The sequence below is a fragment of the Chenopodium quinoa genome, unplaced genomic scaffold (genome assembly GCF_001683475.1).
Source record: "Chenopodium quinoa cultivar QQ74 unplaced genomic scaffold, ASM168347v1, whole genome shotgun sequence".
Taxonomy (NCBI): Eukaryota; Viridiplantae; Streptophyta; class Magnoliopsida; order Caryophyllales; family Amaranthaceae; genus Chenopodium; species Chenopodium quinoa.
The window spans coordinates 968,152-986,795 of record NW_018742241.1 but is presented as its reverse complement, the minus strand read 5'-3'; the positions used below and the strand labels follow the sequence as shown (position 1 = coordinate 986,795).

At 35.9% G+C, this 18,644-nt stretch overlaps 1 protein-coding gene and 1 pseudogene across 1 annotated transcript; one reads left to right on the top strand and one right to left on the bottom strand.

Moving 5' to 3' along the window:
* Nucleotides 1–7,307: 7,307 nt before the first annotated feature.
* On the top strand, nucleotides 7,308–13,228 carry LOC110736459 (annotated as a pseudogene).
* A 308-nt stretch (nucleotides 13,229–13,536) lies between these two features.
* Nucleotides 13,537–18,316, bottom strand: LOC110736467 (BES1/BZR1 homolog protein 4-like). Its single transcript, XM_021916688.1, has 2 exons — nucleotides 17,911–18,316; nucleotides 13,537–14,736 (listed from the first exon to the last, which is right to left on the bottom strand). Exons 1-2 carry the CDS (start codon nucleotides 18,121–18,123, stop codon nucleotides 13,954–13,956), a joined length of 996 nt encoding a protein of 331 aa, XP_021772380.1. The 5' UTR covers nucleotides 18,124–18,316; the 3' UTR covers nucleotides 13,537–13,953.
* Nucleotides 18,317–18,644: the final 328 nt, after the last annotated feature.

The window sequence follows — 18,644 nt, the reverse complement described above, 5'->3', positions numbered from 1 at the left end:
GTAGCATTTAGTTCTCCATTTAGTTCTCCGTTTGTACATAGGAGATTTCCTATGTAGTCAATATCGGAAAATATATTTGTATAATATATTTTCCATATTGATATAAAAAAGTGATAATTTATAATATATTTTCCATATTGATATAAAAAAGTGATTTTTTAAGTATCATTTATGTTAGGATATGATTCGGTAAATTATGCTAATAATAATCTTTAATGATACAATGTGCACACTACTTTTGTGAAAATGAAATTTGTGAAATATTTTCATAAATGAAATTAGTACAAGTAAATCATACAGAGTTTTTAACAGTGTGAATTCAATAATGAAGTTCGTGAAATTTCCTCAACATTGAGAGGGATTTCTACATAAGATTATAAATCGAATTCTGTCTATGTTTGATTTTGTGTAATTTAGGATGCTCAAGAATGTAATGAAGTAGTATTTGGGGAATTGGAGGAGTGCCATATGAAACTATTGAAGATGAATTAGCACTGCCAATTAGGGGTGGCAATATGGGTCAGCCGGTCGGGTTCGGGTCAAATTTTAGGTCGATTTCGGATTGTGCTTAGAAACTATATAAAAAAAACAAAAATAGTGTAAAATTGAATATTATTACGAAATATGAAATTTAGGTTAAATCGGGTCGAATTCGGGTTGTTCGGGTTTAGGTCGGGTCGAGTTCGAATTTCTCTCGACAACTGCAGGTCGGGTTATCGGGTCGGATCAGGAATTGCCAGCCCTACTGCCAATAAACATTATCAAGGGCTAGGATTTTGAGTTAGCAAAGGCATAAGAAGTGGTATAAATGAAGTTGCTAGCAGATTAGAAATGGTTAGTTGGAGTAGCTGCCTATGCACAATATGGTACAACGGGTTATATATAACCTCTCTAATTTTCTATGTTTTTGCTTCGTTAGATCCAACAAATAAGCAACTAAATACTCAAAAATGGCTTTAATTGCACAATGTACATGTTACAATTGATTGTACAATAAAATTAACGAAGATTTCAACACAAAGACGCAAAATGTGAGTGATTGTTATATACACCCGGGTGCAGCGTACACCAACAAACATTTTAATTTTGATGATTGTTTTTCATTTAATAATCAAATGAAGAGCAAAAATTAACTTTAAATTAGTTGTGTATATGATATACCCCAGTGTATATAACAAATTCCACTTAATGTAAATTTGTAGTATTGCTACCTATCATTGCTTTGTGCCATCTCTAGATAACAAGTTAATGAATAGATTTTTGTTTTTGGGTAAAGTCACAAAGTGCAAAAGTCATGCCTACATCACCATCCTTAATTTAGTAAACCATATCTAGCTTCCTAAAATTAAATTAAATCCAAAATAACTGTATACATCAACAAATTGCCCACAATTGGTTTTGGATTCAACCTTAACAGATCCATATTAATGCAGCCAAAAATTACATAGATAATCCAATATTTATCCATTAATTCAACCAACAAAATATGCAAATTCATTACAAATCTTCACATTGAATTGCCGAATAATTCACTTGGCAGAATAAGATCTCGGGTACCACCCTTTTAAGACTTTAATCAAATAAGCTAATTGACATCTACATACAACACAAAATAATGTCAACATTGATAACCTAAAACAAAAACTTCAATCCCTTAACCCCAAAAGACCTTCAATAAATCGGTCAATAATAGGTCAAAAGAGAGAGAAAATGATATGTAATAAGCTCAATCGCAAGTGAAGATCTGGAAAGGAAGACGCCAAGCTTCAGGCTTAGTAGTACACATAGAATCAAGCACATCGCTGCGACACCATCGACATTTAGGATTGGAATTGCAGCGAGAATTGTCGACGATTTCGCCGCAATTTGGGATCTGATTTTTCTGGGTATTTCTTGTTTGCTGCTTCTGATTTGAAGCTGCTTGTAGGTTTCTTGATGATCTTACTGCCATTGAAGTAGTAGCGAAGAGTAAGAGGAGGAAGAAGAGAAGAGTGAGAGTTGAAGGAAAGGAGGTGGTTCTAGTAGCTGCCATTGACGTAGAGAGAGATTTTGGCTTTTGGGGATTTTGTATTCTTATTTGTGTTGTAGACTTGTAGGGAGCTTTTTGGATTTCAGTTTGGAGGATTATGCTTAATTTGAAGAAAAATAATAACGGAAAACGGCCTTAATTTGATAATGTAGTGAACTACTCCCTTCGTCTAATGCCAACTGCCAAGTAATATAGTGAGGTGCTCCCTCCGTTCCTTTTATTTTTGCCTCATTGTCATTTTTTGGATCAAACTTTATAAATTTTGACCATTAATTACCTTTAATCTATAAGTGATAGTATAGTCATGTGGGATTTTATTAGATTCGTTTTATTATATATTTTATTGATATCACGTTTTTATAATTTTTACGTGCATGGAAATGAAGATATATACGTTTTAATAAGCGTCTTGAAAACCGTGAAAAGTCGAATGAGGCAAAAAAATAGGGACAGAGGGAGTAATTTCTACCCTTGCATCGTGCATTGGTTAATTGGTTACCCTCGCATCGTGCAGTGGTTAATTGGTTACCCTTGAAACTAGAGGTGTCAAAAGCTGATATAACCGATCCGATTTGAAGCCGATCTGATAAATATTCGATTTAAATTTTAACTTGTATGGACACGATGATTTAGCATGACTCAAATTTAAAATTAGACCCAATTCAACCCGGACACTTGAATTGACTCCTCTACCCTTTCAGAACATATACGTCTATGTTTGGTAAGTATCTCCGATCACTTTAGCAACTGATCCTACAGATGCAGGTCCCTCAATAAATTAGCTTGCTTCTCTCCTCAACTGGATGGATAGCCTATGTGCTCCTTATTTAAGAAAATTACTTTATGTATTTATAACTACTTTTAATTGCAATTGGAAGTAGTACTAAATGATAGAGAATAAAACATATTACAGGACCAACTCAATCATTAACGCGACTCAAAGGTCAAAGGTTTGAATTTCATCCACCCCTCCTTTCAAAGTGGAATTAAACGATGGTATGAGGTGGGCCTATGGTGCTCGTGTAATAGGGCGTGATAGAGTATAAAACATATCTTTGGGCCTCAACCATTAGTTTAAACTTTTGGTTAAGTTGGTCTTAACACTAAAATTTTCAATTCATATACTATTATGGTGCCTCTGTATAGCCTTGTAATTAGTGTTAGTTCTAACTATTTAGTGGTTCTAGTTGTTCCTCGTCACATTTTCAATATGTACATAATGAGGAAACTGATGAAATTATGAAGTTTATGGGCAGTAGCCTTATTTAATACTTCGTACTAGCTAGGAAGCACGGAAACGGACTCGGACACGGACACGGACACGACACGGACACGGGAAAACGGCAATCCTGAAATAGGGGACACGGGTACGGCGTATAACAAGTCATATAATATATTAAAAAAACGAGAATTTGACAACTAATTCAATAAAACACTAAATAATTAGCCTCAAAACACACAATTTTAATTAAACAAGTAAATGAACTAAGTGTACGGACATAGTCTCATACATATCAAGAAACCATCAAACCAAATACACTAGTTTATATCAATGAAGATAGTCATGATTAACCATAACAAGTCCAACAAAACACATTATTCACATCACAGCAAAATTAGCAACAACAAGAACCACAGAAACTGAATTTTCTACTTATAGAACCACTAATCAAAACTAAAATTAGAAACTTCTCTCAAAGCATCAAAGTTTTCTTATATAATAAAACCAGATCAAAGAAGCTTAATAACACAATTATAAAGCCTCGTCATTCACGTTGGTAATACACTCTTTAATCAACCAAATATGAAGGAGATAAATGCTATCAAAGCTCCAAGTATAAAAGCAAACATAATTACACAAATCCCAGAACAATAGGAATCAAGACATAGTGAACATTGCATCTTCAAAACCCCAGGATCCACATGCTACATTTAATAAACACAAATGAAAAAAATAATCCAGAAGCAATATTCCACTGATCTCAAAGAAGATACATTTAAATAAAATTAATTAAATTAAAAAATCTAACTTTTCACAAATTTAGAAAGAAGTGTATGAGGTATTCTTGTGCACATGCTCACCAAACCCAGATTCCAAAAACTCAATTATTATTATTATACTATAAAATCCCTTACAAAATTTCTTCAATTTCAACCAAAATTTCTTTGATACCCACAAATTTCGTCCGAGACATCCAATTACCCTTCAGCTTCAACTTCTAAATTTCTAATTACATGATTCATGAAACTGAAATGCAGAAAATTAATTGAATTTTTAAAAAAAAAAAAACGTTGAGAACCATACCTGGGAGTCTGGGACAGCAAGTCAGCAACGACAATGAGAACGGTGGAGTGGTGGGTGGTGGCTGAGGACGAACAGCGGCAATTGAATGAGGCAGAGGCAGCGACGACAGTGACTGAGTGACACCAAGCGTGGAGCAACGACGACAGCTGACTGTGTTGATGCGAACGGTGGAGTGGTGGGTGGGTGGAGCAACGACGACAGTGACTGAGTGATGACAATGGTGATGACTGATTTCGCGTGAGGCAGAGAGGAAGATGAGAAATTGAGAAGTGGAAATAGGCAGGGAGGCAGAGAGGCAAAGCAGAGAGCAAGACTTTAGGTTATTTCCCGTGTCATACCAAAACGGCCCGTGTCTAAGGGTGACACGGCCCGTGTCCAAAAATCAAAAACGTCAAAAATAAACCGGACACGGCTTTTGGAGTGTCCGAGACGTTTTGCCCCGTGTCCCACGCGTGTCCGTGTCCGACACGCGTGTCGACTCGGACACGCCTGAACTTACGAGTGTCCGTGCTTCGTTGCGTACTAGTATTCAATGCTCGCGATGTGTGCTGATTAACAAATTCATATATCTTAATCAATAAGTAGAATGTGTACATATTTTCTTGGTTTATTAATATATATTTTTAATTGTTTAAATCAATCTTTAATTTTGTTTTTGAATAAAATGATAGAAGAAATTCCATAATTCAAGCATTATTTCAAAAATTGTCCATCGGAATTTTATTCCTAATTTATTCCCTTGTATATATTCCGTAGACACATACAAATAATTTAATCAAATAATACCCACCAAATTATTACGAAGTATATAATTATAAGTTTATAAATTTTTTACCTCAAAAATAATACTACCTCCGTTTCTTATTATTTGCAACAAAGGGTTATTATTTGTGAGACATAAAATATTCTTTTGTTGCAAATAATAAGAAACGGAATTAGTATTAACATTAGAGTATATTTTTTATAAAAAAAAAACAAATTATCATTTTATCTTTTTTTTTTTATTTTTTTTATTTTTTTTATTTTTTTTTCCTTCTAATTTTCAAGACTTACTTTTTTATTGCCTAAACTGTTTTTCAAAGTCAATCAATCAATTGTCAATAAAGTTAAATTTCTCTATATTTGTCAAAGTTATAAATCATTGGTTGTTTTATGCCGTTTTAAGTATTTTTTTTATTTTTAATGTAAAACAAAGTGAAGGACGAGTGTTTTGGGTAGCTCATAATTTGAATACCAACATTTCACTCCTTCATCCCCTCTTCACTTATATAATGTAGATAATGTCTCCTTGTTGCGTAAAAAAGATGGTCTTTCCCGTTTGATAAAAACATGCTACTCAAAAATGGTTTCCCCCCCCCCCCCCCTTCTAGCCCCAACGGAGTATTTACACAACCCCGTAAAATGTTATGGGTGTTGTTGGACTTGATGGTTTACCATATCTTGTAATTTAATTGTGGCCCGATTTTGGATGAGTTTTAAGTAGAAATCTTCGGTCCAAAGTATTATTTTTATTTTTTCGATGGACTTTGACATGTATTCTAAGCGTTTTAGTTTTTGTGGCTTAACCCGAAAAGCCTGTTAGGCTCGATCCAATATTGCGGATTTTGGGTAAGTATTTTTGGTCCAAACCTTGGTAAGCGGGCTAATTTTTTTTACCCCCGTCCCACCCTTTGATCACCTCTAAATTTACCTTAAAATTATCATTATACTAGGGCGGCTAACACACGTAGTGTCATAGCTAGCTATGTCCGGCGAGCTCTTTCAGTTTGGCCTAATATCACAAAATTTAGTTGTTGGCGTCATTAGTGATGAAAAGTGTGTAAACAAATATTTTTAGGGGTATAAATATCCACAAACTATTCCTAAGAGTTAAAAAAAAGGGCAATTAACATTAATGAGGATAAATAAGTAAATAAACATTTTAGTGGGTATAATTGTCCAAACACGGTTCATAAGAGTTATCTCAACTTTTTAACATGTATGAATCTGACTTGGATAAGTAAACCTCATCATTGTATCATCATGGTGATAAAAGAAAAAATGCAAATAAAAGGGCAAACTTGTAATAGTTTAGGTAAAATCTAGAGGTGATCAACTACGACCCGGCCCATTAGGCGCTAGCCTGACTAAAAAAAGGGCAAATTTGGGCATGCCAAAGAACACTTTTTAGTTAAAAATCCAAATCCGGTCTAGAAAAAAAAATTGTTTTAGCCTGATAAGCCCGTCAATATTTATTAATTGCCTGTTTGGGCATTAAATTTAATGTTAAGGATCTGCATGGTCCGAATTTTTTTTATCACCCCTAGTAAAAGCACTAATAACATAAACATTTCTTGTTGTTCTGCTGATGCATAGACCTAAACAATTTTAATTACAGGTTTGCCACTTGATTTTTATTCCAAGTTTTTCGATTAAGCTTAGATATATGGTTACTTGGACAACAAAGCCATAACTTAGGCCTTGTTTAGTTCAACTTATTTTTACTTATTTCAGAAAAAATAAGTTCAGATCAGAAAAAAATAAGTTCAGATCAGATCATCTTTTTATGTGCAATTTTTTATCGCTAAATATCTTTTAATTTCGTAATGAAAAAAATTATGAAAATGACATATTAATTAAATACACATTATTACGAATCTAATTGATATTATCGTACACTTAAAGTCAAAATTTGATCAAATCAAACAATAAGATCAGATAAGATCAGATCAGATCAAACCACATCAGATAAATTCATATAAATAAAAATAAAATGAACTAAACAAGGCCTTACTTTTTTTTTTTGTTATTTGTTACACTGCGTGTCCTGTTACGGTGATTGTGTTAGTCAATATAACCAAACAAATGCAATTGAATTATAAATTACAACGGTAACAGCCTATTAGAAATCCCGAATGTCCTCAACCGGATAATTTCAAAAACCCATCTTTTGGAATTTACAAAGGTACGATAAATTTATTAAAATCCATGCCTTTTGTTTCCCTAATTCTGCTTCTCAATTGTCTAAACTTTTACCACTTTAAAATTTTGTTTTAATATGAATATTTAGTACAGTATGTTTTTCCTAATTATTGGTCTGTTTCTATATGCTAGATTGTTAAATTGCTTACATGTATAAGAAATTGGCTATTATAAATGGTTTACTTGCCCTACATATTTGGATGAATTTCATTGTCAAAATCAATTTAAGTTGTTGAAAATATGATCATGATCTGTAAATTTAAGGAATTAAGATGTGTATCTTTGCAAATTGATGCTCAATTAATGGAACTTAACATAGAATTGCAAGCTGCTTGTATAGCAAGGCTAGCCTCGGTTCTGATCAATTGGAAGAGGAAATAAAACTGGGGGTGGGAGTTTGCCCATTAGGGTGCTCCATAAGTTTGTCAATAGGAAGAGGTGGACAGGAACCGGGGCCGAGGCCGGAGGTCGGGTTGGGGTGGGGGATCACCCATTCCCATTTGGGTGTTCTTTAGGTCTGTGGCATAATGGGGGTTGTCCATTAGGGTGCTCCATAGGTTTGTCAATAGGAAGAGGTGGATAGGAACCGGGTCTGAGGCCGGAGGTGGGGTTGGGGTGGGGAATTACCCATTCCCATCATTCCCATTTGGGTGTTCTGTAGGTCTGTGACATATTGGGGTTTGCCCATTAGGGTGCTCCATAGGTTTGCCAATTGGAAGAGGTGACAGAAACCGGAGCTGGAGGTGGGGACAGGGTGGGGGTTGCCCCATTAGGGTGTTCTGTAGGTCTGTGCATACTAGGAGGGGATACCCTGTGGAGAGAACGGTGAGGATAATGAGCGCGAGCAGTAGACAGGTGCTACTGGCAAGCTTGGTAAGTGAACTGAGAAGAGCACTCGGCGAGAGCCCTTTCAGGACAGTGACTTTTAACATTTTGGAGGACAGGATAGTCTGAATTCTAGCAAGTAGGAACTGTAGCTAAGATGTGAGCTAAGTTTTACTTATTATGCTCTTCTGTTTGTTCGTTGGCAGTGTGATATGCTATGAGATAAATTACAAATATGCAATTAACAAATTACAAATTGTGCTCTTTGAAAAGGGGTAATTCAGCATGTTGTTCAGACTTGGAACTCGGGTAAAGTTATCTGACATGAGTATATATTGTATTTTGGAAGTATCAACTTGTGCAGTTATGAAAATTTTAAATGTTTATGGTCCAAGATAAATCATAGTATTGGGTATGTAGCACAAATACTTGGGTTGAACTGCAGACTCCATCTTACATAGGTAATTATTTGAGGAAATTTGGGGATTTTATACTAATGCAATGTCTTTATCACTAAAATATGGAGGTTGTAACTAGGGGATTGGGGGTGTAGGTGCAGTATGATGTGGCTAGTAATTCTTTCTCACAAGTTATATATGTGTATGTTCATCCTCCTTGTTTGTGTGACTTGTTTGCCATCAGATGCTGCATTGTTGTATGTTCTTGCATGATGTGGTGAAGAAATGCAGTTACATTTAACAAAATCTTATTATTAAAAAGTTATTGATTGTAAAGGTAAAAGTTATATGTATACTTCAAACAAGCCCTGTGTCATTATGAACAAAGTATCCACTGAACTAGTTGGTTACATTGACTATATGCTTGTCATTCCTACTGAAGATGATAATTGTCACTAAACAGCCAAAATACTTTGATTATGATGCCACACTTGTTGAAGAAACTGGAGAGTGGATCCCTATTTCAATACCCCCAATGTCGGAAATCGAGCATGAAGAGTGGATGCATGGATTACCCTCAAATGGAGGCTACTATCAGGAGAAAGATTGTTGGTTGGATGATGATAAAGACTTGACAATGTGGGATGTGGTTGCTGAACTATTACTTGCTGGAAGAGAAAAGGTTGGCTCTTCGGCATCTAGTGGCTTGCAGAGGTTCAACTTTTCATGTGTTTCTGGCCACCTACTGGAGTAAGCATGGAAAGATGTAGCTGCGACCCTTACAGAGGCTAATCTTGTTGTCATGAATAAAATAATAGAGTTGGACCCTCCTAAGTGGTTGCCTGGCAGTTCTGCTTCTGCTTGTATGTTGTGTGGTCTTAGGTTTCATCCAATCATGTGTTCAAGGCATCATTGCTGGTTTTGTGGAGGTGTTTTTTATGGTGACTGCACTAAAGGTAGGAGCTTGTTACCTGCAAGGTTCCATCTTCCTGATCCACAACGTGTCTGTGATGTATGCTGGGTGCGCCTAGAATCAGTTAAACCATATTTGATGGATCGCGTAAGTCGTGCTGCTCAGTTGCCAATCCATGATGTGACAGACCTTAGTACCTTGAGGTCATGGCTGAATTTTCCTTGGGGCGATTCAATGGAGCATGAGATATATAAGGCAACAAACGCAATTCGTGGATACTGTAGTAAGGTAATCATGTATTTCTGAGTCTGTTATTAAATTACTTAACGCTTATAGATCTGTTTCTTGATTGATTGCCACTAAGTCTTGAATATACTCTCTCAATTTCGTTTTACAAGGCATGTACATCTTTTTATAGGTTCTTATTATTCCATTAAATTTAATTTAAAAGTACTTTCATGAGATTATTTCCATCAAATTTTCTATATGCATTAAAATTGATCAATTGTCAAAGTTCAAGCTTGAAAACTGTGCATTCCTTATAGAATAAAATGGATGGGGTAGATTAATCATCATTTGTACTGAGACACCTAAGTGAGGGCTTGATAATTACCCCTGTGCATGATTTTACTACTGTGAATTCTTCGAAGTATCATATCTTATGCAAGTGTACTGTATGTAAAGATTATAAACACACTGGATAGTTCATTTTTATTGTATATATTTGAGATTTTCTTATATTGCCATCAGATTCATCTCAAAAATTTCGTTCGTGATATCATTTCTCTTGCAATCTGCTCTCAATATGTATAAAGAATACTACTAATAAATAGTCAAACTTGCCTCGAGAATCATGGGTCCCAAATGGATGGAGTAGTTTTAATACCATTTATGTTGTGGCATCTTACAGCATAAGTGAGGGCTTCCACTTAATCTGTTTCTGCCTTCCTGCACAACTTTCATCTCTGTGATATCCTCTGAGTAACATATACGAAGTATCATATAACTGTACTTAATATATTTACTGGATAATTCAGTACATACATCTCCTAACTCCATCACGTTAAACCACATTCATGATATTGCTGCTCAGGTGGGTGCTCTGAAAGTAGAGAAGGCAATTCCAAGTGTCATCTTGAAGCAAGCAAAAGGCCTAGCAATACTTACTGTTGTGAAAGTTGGGGTCATGATGAGCTACAACATTGGTACAGGACTTGTAGTTGCACGTAGGGAAGACGGTTCATGGTCTCCTCCATCAGCAATGTCATCATTTGGTGTAAGTTGGGGAGCTCAGGTTAGCATCTTATCTTGAAATTTGCATGCTGTTGATCTTATGTTTTACCTTGCTTTTTTAGTTTTTACTTCTTATTGCTTATGTAGAGAGACTGATTTAAAAAAAGATGTATTTGATATTCAAACTTTGAGCATAGCTTGGTTGTAAGCTTTGTAAGACCATAGATATATAAAAAATAAAAAAATAAAAATAAAATTATCAGTAAATGAAGGTGTAATTGTAGTGTTTGAATTCTAACTCTGCAATCCAAAAAAGCCTGGTGAACAGCACCGGAATGAATGTGTGATGGTTCGTAAGAAGATACAGAAGTTGCATAACACTTTATTTTGACTTTTGATGCACTTACGTAGTTTATAGTAGGACTAGTTATGGCTTTAATTTTGTAAATCAGGGTCACAATGTTTTTCCTTAAATAATTGTGGATTATACTGTATTCACTATTCAGGCTGGAGGTGAATTGACAGACTTCATAATTGTGCTAAGAACAGCTGATGCTCTGAACACGTTTAGTGCCAGTGGGCATATTTCAGTCGGAGCTGGAATGAGTGGAGCTATAGGCACTGCTGGAAGGACCATTGGGGCTGATGTTCGGGCTGGCATTGGTGGCTACAGTGCTTGTTATACCTATAGTTGCATCAAAGGTACTTTCTGTTAGATTTCCTAAAGCATGTGCTTGTTCTTAAAGATTATTATGGATTTATGGATGTACTGTTTGTGTATGCCATAAATTCATAATATGCTGTTATCAGGCAATGGAGCTGTGGTTGGTGCGTCCACTCCCATTTCGGTGGCAAGCATTTGATTTTCTTTGAGGGGGACTGGGGCGGTTGGGCTAGAGGAGTTTATTGGTAGGTTATATCTAGATAAAGAAGGCTGTCACTGTAATCATCCATACCAACTTAATTTTAGAATCGAAAGTTTGGCAAAGGTAATCTATCCTTAAAACGCAACTTGTATGATAGGAATACATATCCAGTAACTAAAAAACTAGCTGGACGTGCATCTTGAGAAACAAATCTGCTTGAAGAATTTGTTACCTTCAACTTCAAAATAACTTGTCACATACTACCACCTAATCAACAAGAATTAAAGTCCAGATTCCAGATAAATATCTAGTACTCACCTGTACACCGTATCTCAAGACCAATATCGTACAGGCTCCTATGGGCTTACTTTTAACATCGATATCATTTTCCCTTCACCTTACTGAACTTAAATTAGTTTTACTGATTCACTTGTGTTTTATCTGTATGCAGTTTCGGATATCTAGGTTAAATCTTACGGAGTTTTAGTTTTTGTTTTTATTTATTTATTTATTTATTTTTAAATGTGGAGTATTATTATTGTTATAAGTTGATGATAGCGTGCCAGCATGGCCAACTAATTAAAGCTTTTATATGTGCAAAGTATGCCTTGTGGAAATAATCAACTAGCTGATTGCTAGAAACTATGAAAAATGTAACAATCTAGTAGTTCAGCAGTGTGAGACTTAATTGGGTTCAAAACAGTAGAATGGTTTTTGGCTGCCATATACAACTGCCTCAGATTATTCTGTATGATCTGCTTGATGCAGATTTACATCATCCCTCGTTCATTATTGAAAACTCAACATGGTCTATTGATACTGGATTTGATAAAATCATTGTTTTTCTAGCGTATTCAACATCTGCAGTTTTTCGTTTTAAGTAACTTATCTAGAAACTTGTTTCTGTTTTCTGTTTTTTGGCTCCTGTGGTCATGTCCTGTTGTATACGTCTTATTATAAAATCTTTGTTCAGGTGCATTTCTTATGTTCACTGGAAGGAAATATTTTTACCACTAGGACAGGGGAAAATGGTCGATTTTATGGGAGTCAGTTTGTTAGTGCTTCAGATATTTTGCTGGGTTCATTAAACAGTCCTCCGACTGCATATATTCTCTATCAAGCTCTGGCAGATCTGTATCAGAAACCTGGCAATTAATCAATCAGTGTGCTGGATCATCTGTCTCATTCTATGTCAAATCGTATGTTTTAACCTCTAATTTTGCCACATCATCTGTTTAACAGACCATTTCTCATTTCTTATTAAGTTTGTTGATGTGTCAAAATCAGAAAAGAGAGGGGCGTTTGATGATTGCCGAGACATCAGACATAGATGGGACGTATGATCTCAACTACTAATCGAGGGCATTCGCTTCATTAATATTCGTTTGGATGATATGATGGAAATGAGAGTAGTCTATTTGATAAGGGTGATGATAATTGATAAATGTCGATGATTCAAACGAAGAGATGAATCGAGCCCTTTCGAGTCATATTGAAGCATAAGCAACTCCACGAATGATATAATTGTATATTCACCATTCAGAGCAGTATTGTACATAAGATAACACGTTTTGTTGAGTATGTACATAGATTGCTCAAAGTGCTTACTAATGTGGATTCATTCTAATCATAGTTAGTTGTTCGAGTGGCTATTATAAATTTTCAAACAGTAATGATGATTTATAGACAATAATACAACACTCTGGTACCAAACTTTTTGATTTTCATAAGTAATTTATTTTTTCCTTTTTCATAAGTACCTATATTCACTCTAATTAGTATGATAGTGACGAAGAATGGAGTAATATTTAAGATGATACAAAGTTGTAATTATAGCTGTTCCTTCAAAATGATCTTAAGCAAGTGCAGCATATTATTTAGTAATAGAGGGAGTATCATCTATCATGTTTGCTTGGATGCGAAGGTTGTTTGTAGCACGATGCTGTAAAGAAGGCCATAGCAGCCTGAAGTCACAGATACGAAGAATGCAAAAAGAGCTCTAGCAATTCAGGACTACACAAACCAATCTCTAATCTAGTATTAATAGCTCATAAATCACAAATCCAGTCTTCAAACAAATCAAAATTAATAATGCTGTATAGCCTATAGGTATTGTGATTTTTTTCTTTTCCCTTCTTCCCCAAATTTTGGAAAATTAACCAGGTCTAAAAAGGAAAAATAAACGAATTAAATAAACCACCCGCATTACAAAACTATCCATGTTCACCCTGCTCATCTTCTCCTCAAGGTAGCAGGGAGAAATTCCTGTTTTTTTCCAGTAAACCAAATCATTTGTCATCCCAGAAAATGCAATCAACCAAGCACAGGGACAAATTTTAGGGACTCTTGGACAGGGAACGCGGAAGCAGATGACCTCCTGACCTCTAATTATGTCGCAGAACTAGTCTGTTTGTACAATGTGATCACCTTGTTCTTGAGCTTCCAAGAGTGAGTTCAAGATCATCAGGAACACAGTCTTCATGAATGATCTCTCCTTCCCACGCCTTAACCAAGCCTCCTGTCATTCCATTACCGAATGCAAACTCAGCTGCCATTCCGTCTGGCATGGGAACATCTGATGTACGATCAGACCCAGTAGCAACAATAGGGGAACACGTCCCACTCTGACCTGGGGTCCACATCCTTGAACCCCCGTCTGCAGCCATCACCATATCTCTTGAGGCAAATGGGTTGGAGGATACAAGACTAAATGTTGGAGATGTGGGCGCACCATTTGGAATTTGGATATTCGCAAGCCATCCAGGTTCAGGAAAGCTTTGGCGGCCAGGGCTATGTGGTGTCGAAGAAGGTAAAGAGTAGTTCTGTGGATTGGCCCATGGTGGGGCAACATTATTATCATCCCAGTCGTTAGTCTTGGTTCTAGGAGTTCTGCAGGTTGGTGAGCTCAATGGAGGTGTCACAGGGGCACTTATTGAGCCACCAGGGCCATATAAATAAGGAAGCTTTGGAGATGCAGATGAAGAGCCAGACGAAGACAGGTTTTTCAGCCATGGAATGAGGGAATTAGGATCAGCAGTGCCATTGGCATTAGGAGCAAAGTATGAACGAGCAGGACTTGGGAAAGAGGAGGAAGCAGGACTTGGGTTATAGGATGCACCAGCTCGAGGACTGACTGGGTACGATGAGCATGGACTTACTGATGCAGAGCCACCAATAATATCCATGGACTCCAAGGGTCTGCATCCCTGAAAGAAAAAAATGCCTTCTATGAGCAAAAAACCAACAGGAATAAAAAGTGGCAGCAGGGTAGGAGCACAATTCTCATACATCTCAGAACATCACATAGGACATAGATTGAAATAAAGGATTACAATCTGCTGTGTATCAGTCAGATCAGAGAACTTATATACACAACTTTAGGTCATTAGGTGTTTCATACTTTTTGAGAAACAGCCTACACCAGATGACATAGCAGTTTGTTAGCTAGAGAGCATGTTCTCAGATGCAGGTGCAATTATTCACAGCCTCACAGGTCATCATGTTCTAAAGTGTAGGTGCAAATGTGTGTGCTACAGAGGTCAAATTGTATATTTACACACAACCGGGCTCACACACGGAACATAATAAAGAGATATCTCAAAATTTTCAGCATAATTAATTAGGTTGGGATTCACTGTTCATGCCTTACAAAATCATCATGTTTAGGAGTTGAATTTACTCATGATGGGAAAGGCAAATAGATTCATTGTGTTTAGTTCCTTTGACAATTCAATTCCTCTTTAGATAAATGTTCACAAAAGAAAGCAGAAGGTGCCAGACCATTCAAAATTATGACCAAATATTGACCATGAGCTTTTGTCTTTTAACCAATAAACATCATAATCCCATGTATAGGACCCAATGTGGGTCTCTACACTCAAGTTGTCTCCTCCATGGTCCAAAACCTCCAAAATGGGGTTGTAGCCCCATTGTCCCACCACCGTCATTTTCCCCTCGTGTTCCTAAGGCTTAGCCACACATAGCAAATGGACATCGCTATTTTATCATGTATTTTTCTAACAAACTATCGTAGATTTCATCATCCTAACTATACCTTGAAATGTAATTTCAATCAAGTCTCCATCTCCATCCCCTCCCCTTGAAACTATACCAACTAATCTAGTTAATATCATCACCGGACCACCCACTTCAAATCAAAAGACATTCCAACCACTATTTTAACCATTAGCTATGTCTAGCTCATAGTTAAATTGCTAAACATAGCCCTCAAAAAACCAAGAGTAGAAATAATAAAAACAAGTTTTAATTTTGCCCTACACGTATTCTCAACAATATACTCTCTATATATTCGATGTTTGTCCCATTTAACTTTATTTTCAATACACATCTATGAAAAAAAAAAAAAAACTTTAATCTACATATACATTTTTGGAAAAATTAATTTGATAATAAACATTACGACAAATTTAACAGGAATCATAGTCAAATTTTCTTCATCTCAAAATTGAGTATTCCAGATAGGACAAACTCAAATAAACGGAAAGAGTACCATATTATGAAATTAGGATACATACACAGTACATTTGAATTCAGTTAAAATTGCTTCATATAATTTCAGACAAAACATCCATACCCCAAAAAAGTCAAAAATCAACTAATACAAAACTCCTTTACCTCCTGAAAACGTAATAAACACGGCATAATAGTCCAGCTTATATTATCATTAGTGATAACATAAAATAATGAAAACAAAAAACCCCAATATTTCCACCAATTAAAACAAATCCAAGAAAAATGAAGCAAAATCGGGCCCTCACCTTGACCAAAACGAACAAAAAGAGAAATAAAACAAGCACAATAAAAAGTGGGTCCCACTGCCCACAGGTGTGTCATCACGAGTCACGTTCCCTATCAACCCCACAATACTCTCTTTCTCTCTCCTCCACGCATGCCCATGCTCGTGTTTCCAAAAGCTTTTTCCCGGGAATCTCGCTTTTTTACCTTAAATTTTACCCTCTCAATGCACTAAATTTATCCCCCACCTTACGTTGATTAAGGAGTTAACTAATCATGGTCCGTTAACTAATATGAGATAATATTTTAAGAACGACCACAATGGACAGATAATAAGGAACGAATGGATTATATCAGTAATAAAAACATAAGGGGCACATCAGTAGAGAGTTAAGTTACGGAAATGAATATAAGGGGTGATAGGATTATATCAGCCAGAGTTTAGTTAAGAAAAAAATATGGAAAATGATAACATTAGTTTACCTAATTTTGTCTAAGAGTACTTTCTCAAACCTTATTTGGACTCATTTTGCTAGTACAAGTGAGGAGTTAACTAATTGAGAGTATAATTATATTAGTTCGAATACATTTTATTAAATTTGTTACGGAATTAACCACTAAATATAATAGAAGTAGCCAGTTACAAAGCATCGGAAGTTAGAATATTATCCATCTTACATTATCACGTAATCAATAATTAAAGTTATTATCTTTCAAATCGACACACTCTCTCTATATTACATTTAAAGATGGATAAAGTATTGAACCAAGACATCAACACATTTAAATGTTGCCAGAAATCAATAAATGTAATTCTACAAGGGCCAAAATGGCAAATTATGCGACAAAAATAAAAAATACTCCGAAAAAATTTGGACTCCCGAGAAAATAATGAAGACAGAGGGACAAAGTTCACATGAGACTAACAGACAGTTACGACTCTGAATTATAGAATAAATTACCATCAGGTTCTGATTCGCTTTCTGCCCTTTTTTTCCGTCAGCAATGGCGGAATTATACTTAACATGACAATTCTACCCTTCACAATCATACACAAAACTACACGACATTTAAAGCTTATTCACCAAGGGTAATTATGTCAAACTAATGACACAAAATAATCTCTCCTGAAAATTTAGATCCATTGCTGGGTAATACGAGTACAAAAGCGCAGACACTTCTAGACATTGCTCTGTACTCATCCACCTTTTTCCGTACGCCATTTCCCCAACTCAAATTCCATCCAATTTTAACCCAAAAAAATAAAAAGATTAATCATCCATAAAAAAAAAAAAAAACAATGATTATCCATACAGATCAAAATTTGTGAATTCTACAATTTCCGCCCCGGTTAAAATGTCTGCCACTGCCAGAGACACGAACCAGGGGCGGATCAAGTATGGGTTCAGTAGGTTCAACTAAACTAAACCCCGAATTTTACATTTTAGGGACGGATCAAGTATGGGTTCAATAGACAACAGTGTCAATTAATCCCGGGAATTTACGTTATTTATCGGGATCAAGTATGGGTTCAATAGGTTCAATTAAATCCGGAAAATTTCACGATTTTCCGGAGACCATAACATTAAATTGACACAAAATCTAAAAAAAAAAAAAAATATTACCTTACGACAAGTAGTACCGTCTTCTTCGACAACCCAACCAGCTTCTCTCGCGAGAGCTTTAAGAACTTCATTATTATCACAATGTTTAGGGAGTTTATAATTACCGTACATACGAAGCCCTGAGTAGATCTTAGCAGCAATCGCACGACGTCGTCTTTCTCTCTTCTTATTATTTTCTCTTTCTCTCCATGTTGGCATCCTTGTTCCCGTCATTTTACCAGTGGCCGGAAAACCACTTCTCTATCGGAAAACCGGGGTTGGTATTTTGGATTTTAGAGAGAGAAAGGAGTGAATGAGGAGAGAGATTGTGGTTTTGTGAGCGGAGAGAGAATGAGGGAAGGATAGAGGTAAAAAATGAGTAGGGTTTAGGAAATGGGATTGGAGTTGGGGAGTATTTACGAAATTGCCATTGAAGGGGGGAAGTATTATCCCCAAATTACGGTGGGTAATGCACGTGCTGAGGTTTTGGTGTTTTTAAGTTTGAACAAGTGGTGGGGTTCTAGGAAAGTGAGGGCGTGCGGGGCCCGTTCACCGTTATTTGATGTTTTTGGGGTTGCTTTGCGACCTCGTTACTTTTTATTTGTTGCGTTTTTAAATTACGGAGATGGAAAATATAGATTTGCTAAAACTCGAGTTATTTGTTGAAGTTTGAGTGACTCGAACTATGTTTGAAATTGGAAGTTTTGGTTAAAGATTGTAACGGATTTGCCTTACTACTACAAAACCTAATTAAA

What these genes read in the sequence shown, in the direction of transcription:
- LOC110736467 (XM_021916688.1), bottom strand. Translation starts at nt 18,123, where the DNA reads ATGACGGGAACAAGGATGCCAACATGGAGAGAAAGAGAAAATAATAAG. An exon ending in ACGGTACTACTTGTCGTAAG is followed by an intron (nt 14,737 to 17,910) that starts GTAATATTTTTT and finishes TTTTTCTTTCAG; the next exon opens with GGATGCAGACCCTTGGAGTC.